Source organism: Salvelinus namaycush, chromosome 4 (assembly GCF_016432855.1).
Source record: "Salvelinus namaycush isolate Seneca chromosome 4, SaNama_1.0, whole genome shotgun sequence".
Lineage (NCBI taxonomy): Eukaryota > Metazoa > Chordata > Actinopteri > Salmoniformes > Salmonidae > Salvelinus > Salvelinus namaycush.
Window position 1 is genome coordinate 20,027,363 of NC_052310.1, and position 4,549 is coordinate 20,031,911.

The window sequence follows — 4,549 nt, forward strand, 5'->3', positions numbered from 1 at the left end:
ATTCCCCTGTTATCCGGGCAGTTGAGCATACTACGGCAAGCCAAGTAGGGCAAACAGTGTGGGCATGTAGGCGGAGGAGTTTTAGATAGGCCTATGCGATTTCAAATTATAGCACTGCTGACCCTTGAATAGATATTCAATAAATAAAGTTCAATAAATAAATAATACATTTGTCATATCATACATTTGAACCATTTATCAATTCGCCTTCCTACATCATTAATTATTTTTTTTATGGGAGAATGAATAACAATAATAATAATCATCTTTATAGTCATATTGTGGTAGTTAGTGTAACCAGAGACGAAGAGGCGAAGCGAGAGAGTTTAATCCACCCAAAATCTGTTCACGTTAAGCAGATCATTAATTATTAAGCAAGTGAGACGTTTTTTTGTGTGGTGGGCAATGAGAGAGTTTAGTCAAGATAAAAATGTATGACTATTTTGATATGTGATGCTTATTTGATCTAATACAAGTTCCGTAATGCTTAGGTTGTTATGAGTGTACTGATAGTGTGATGCACATGACATCCCAGCAACTTTCAGAAAAAACATTCTATATCAGAGTTGTCCCTGAGATGGTCTATGCATATTCATAAGACTAGCAAGCATCTCACTCTCCATTGAATACAAGCGGTTGACATCAACACCCCTCATGGAATATTCAAAAAAAGTATTCAAATAACGAGATGTATCCACACGTCCAGAGGAATAGGCGGAAGCTTGATAGCCCACCATTCTGCTCTGTGGACAACAAATCCCATTGCTAGGGCGGAGACACAAGCATCTCGTTATTACATCCAGTATCTCTGGTGTAACACAGAGACCTCATAATTGTATTGGCAAAACACTTGTTTTCACTTCATATGCAAGCTCTTCACAATAATTGTGCTTACATTTATCATAGGGTGGGAAATAGTAAGTAAATAGGACAATTCATTCCACTCCAAAAAAACACACAACACAATAGACAAATACTTAAACATTTGAAACTTTGTGTTTATTCATACTCCCTTTATAAAAAATGATTCAGAACATGCACTTTTCTTTTTTTGCAAAAAAGTATTTCCCAAAATGGAAATATTGGCACAGTGCAAGGGCTCTCAGCTTTCCACCTTAACATTTGAATTAGGAAAAAAGGCAAATAAAATATACATATAGCTAATTTGAAAAAGGTAGCCAAGACAGGTGTCCTTCTCTTATTTCCCACCCACATGTAGTGGTATGTTTTGGCATACATGCTCAAACGCAAAATGTATGTCACTACAAATGATAGTTGTTTCTCCACCCCATTCACCCCCAAAATACCAACTGTCTCTGGTTTGAGATGTACCAGAACATCAGGCGAACACAAACCATCGATAGTAGGGAAACTAGGCTGACTAGATGACACACCATGACCTGACTTCAACGTAAAAACATATTAAAGGGACATTCTACTACAAAATAAAAAATACAGATGTTTTCAAACTACAAAAGCAGCCTAATGTCAAGATGAGTAAACATTCCACGCCCAAAATGAATGGAAAAGACAAGCACCGCAAATCTGGAAATGACATTTTTTCATTATTTTTGGATTGTGGCAAATCGCTACTGTACATTTACAAAAACCGATGGGCCTGGGACGAGAACATCAAAATAACAATTTTATCATCTGACAAACTTTGATTTTGGAGTGTGTAATGTCCCTTGAATCAATACATTGAAGCAGCCTTTCCATACAACTTCAGCAACACTGAAAATAGATTATATTTCTTCTTCTGTGGAACATTGTCATCAACTGAGGAAATTAAGAACATTCATATAAAAACATACAGTAACTGAACCAATCAAAGTGCTGCTTAATTGTCTCTCCCAAACACAATAAAAACAGAACAACAGTTTTGTACACATTATGAAAATATAAACAATTGTTGTCAAATGTTCTCCCTCTCTGTATGCTCTCTATAGTATGGCAATAGTATTCCTCACACATACAATGGAGCAACAATTAAATAGTTCCTCGTAAAATACTGACTGGTCTTTCAACGGTTAAAGGGTTCTTTCAATGCCTTGTCCTGGAACACTCAACACTGAAAAACAATGAAAAAAACATTTCAAACAGCATATTTTAAGCAGTAACGCATAGTAAAATATATGGTGTGGGCAGGCCTACACTGTAGGTTAAGAACATGTCTGCACTGTTCACGGTTTTGACCACCAGATGAAGCTCAAGAGCCATTAAAGAGACAGGTGGATAGAAAGACAGAGAAAACCTCTGACTCCAGTTCTTGGTACCAGTCGTGACCCACAAACATCTCTTTACTATGGAAACATTTCACATACAAGCATCCATCTTGTGAGCAGTTTGGCAAGGGAAGCATACTCTTTACTCGCACAATATTTTTCTTGGTGTAGTAAGAAGGCACTTCAGATAGTTCTTTTAAGAATGCAGCTTAGAAGTCTCCCATTTCTTTGTGGAAGCAAAGATAACGTCATAGCACCGACATATGGCATATTTATACCGATACACATTTAAAAAATAAAATAAAATGACTCTCAATTACTGTGTCTTTTCCCATATTGCTCCTTCTTTTGAACATAGAATTACTTATAAAACATAACAACGTACAGCTGACAGTTGTAACATCAAATACAGCTGACATTGATTACCTCATTTGCATTTAGTGATGTTACAAACTTCAAGTTACAAACTAATTTCAGCCTGTCTCCAGGGGGCACTAGCATCAGTTATGTCTGTAGGAGCTATATACTCAGTAATGGAGCAATAACTCATATATCGAAATGTGTTATAGAAGATAACGCTGCATATACTAAGTCCGCTTTAAGAATGATCGATTGTAGATGTCAAATCCACTCGGAGCCCTTGCCGTCACCCGACTTGCTGCTGCTATTGCTGCTGTTTCCCCTTCCGGCTTTGCTGGAGGTGTGCTTGGAGGCTTGCCGGTGCTTGCGATCACGATGGGGCTTGCTGGGGTTGTTGTGGCCCTGTTCATGACTGTAGGCCTGCATGGCCGACTCCAACCGGTCCTGCGCCTGCCGAATCTCCCTCTGGAGGGCGCCACGAGCGTCCCTCACGCCACCCGACGATGGGAAGTTATCCTCATTGCTGGCGTACTGCCGCCTCTCCTCCTGGGCGATGTTGGCGCGGTTCTGTCGGCACGCCATCTTGCCGTTGCTCAGGTCGGTGAAGGGCAGCTGCCCATCGGGCGCCACAGTCGGCACCATCAGCGTTGGGGGCTTGACGGCGATGTTGTAGCCCGGCGGCGCTGACGGGGCGTTCCAGGAGTAGGGGTAGCTGCTGTAACCATCGCCCCCTACTACTCCTCCTCCGTCGCGGAATGTGGCTGGCCCCCCAGGACCACCGCCACCCCCAAGGCCATACAGGTCCTCCTCGGAGAGCGGTCTCTGACGGGAGCGCAGGATGTCACAGATGGTGCCAACGCCCAGGTGGAGCATCTCCCACACGTTGAGCGCCAAGCAGAGCAGCGACACGGCATACATGATGAGCAGGAAGATGGTCTTCTCGGTGGGGCGTGACACAAAGCAGTCCACACTGTGCGGGCACGGCCGGCCCGAGCACACGTATATGGAGGGCACTGCCAGGCCATAGAGGGCGTACTGCCCCCCCAGAAAGGCCACCTCTAGCATGGAACGCGCCAGCAGCTGCAGCACGTAGATACGCATCAGCCCGTCCTCCTTGATGCGCTGGCGTCCGTCATGACGCACCTTGCCTTTACCCTGGCACCCGCCGCCTCCAGCTCCTCCGCCACCCCTGCCTCCACCCCCGTCGCCTCCCCCCGTCTCGCTCTCCACCTCGGGAACCTCATAGATCATGGGGTCCTCCTCCTGGTCATCCTCGGCCTCCTCCATGCCCCGGTGTTGCCTTCTGGCCCCGAGGTAGAGCTTCCTAGGCTTGCGCTGGGACAGTCCTCCTCCCCCTCCTCCACCCTCAGCTCTCTCCTCGCGCCTGGCAATCTTGTTGACGGCGTAGCCCAGGTACATGAGCGACGGCGTGGCCACCAGGATGATTTGAAAGACCCAGAAGCGTACGTGTGAGAGCGGTGCGAATGCATCATAGCAGACGTTCTCGCAGCCCGGCTGGCCTGAGTTGCACACGAACTTGCTCTGTTCGTCGTAGTAGATGGACTCGCCACCCACGGCGGTAAGGACGATGCGGAAGACGATGAGCACGGTAAGCCAGATCTTGCCCACGAAGGTAGAGTGGTTGTGGATTTCCTCCAGCAGGCGTGTCAGGAAGCTCCAGCTCATGGTGATGGGAGTCTGGGTGACAGAGAGAGAGAGAGGAACCTCCCTCCTCCTCACTTCTCACACACAGCCGTCTGTGGTAGAAAAGGAAGGGGGGTAGGGGAGGGTCAGGTGCTTAAATAGTGCTCAGGTTAATAGCGGGCACACACACACACACACAGTCCATAAATACAATTGATTGACACATGAAAGCAATTCAAGATCAGGACAACAAAAGCTATTACTCCTTTCATATCAGCCTCATGTGGCATAAGGTGCGATGGGATAACATTTATGTCAAA

The 4,549-nt window shown here is 45.4% G+C and overlaps 1 protein-coding gene across 1 annotated transcript; it reads right to left on the reverse strand.

The window, feature by feature from the left end:
- Positions 1–2,519: 2,519 nt before the first annotated feature.
- LOC120045515 (gap junction gamma-1 protein-like) lies at positions 2,520–4,331 on the reverse strand. The gene has a single exon (XM_038990418.1). The coding sequence runs from the start codon at positions 4,269–4,271 to the stop codon at positions 2,847–2,849; it is 1,425 nt and encodes a 474-aa protein (XP_038846346.1). The 5' UTR covers positions 4,272–4,331; the 3' UTR covers positions 2,520–2,846.
- Positions 4,332–4,549: the final 218 nt, after the last annotated feature.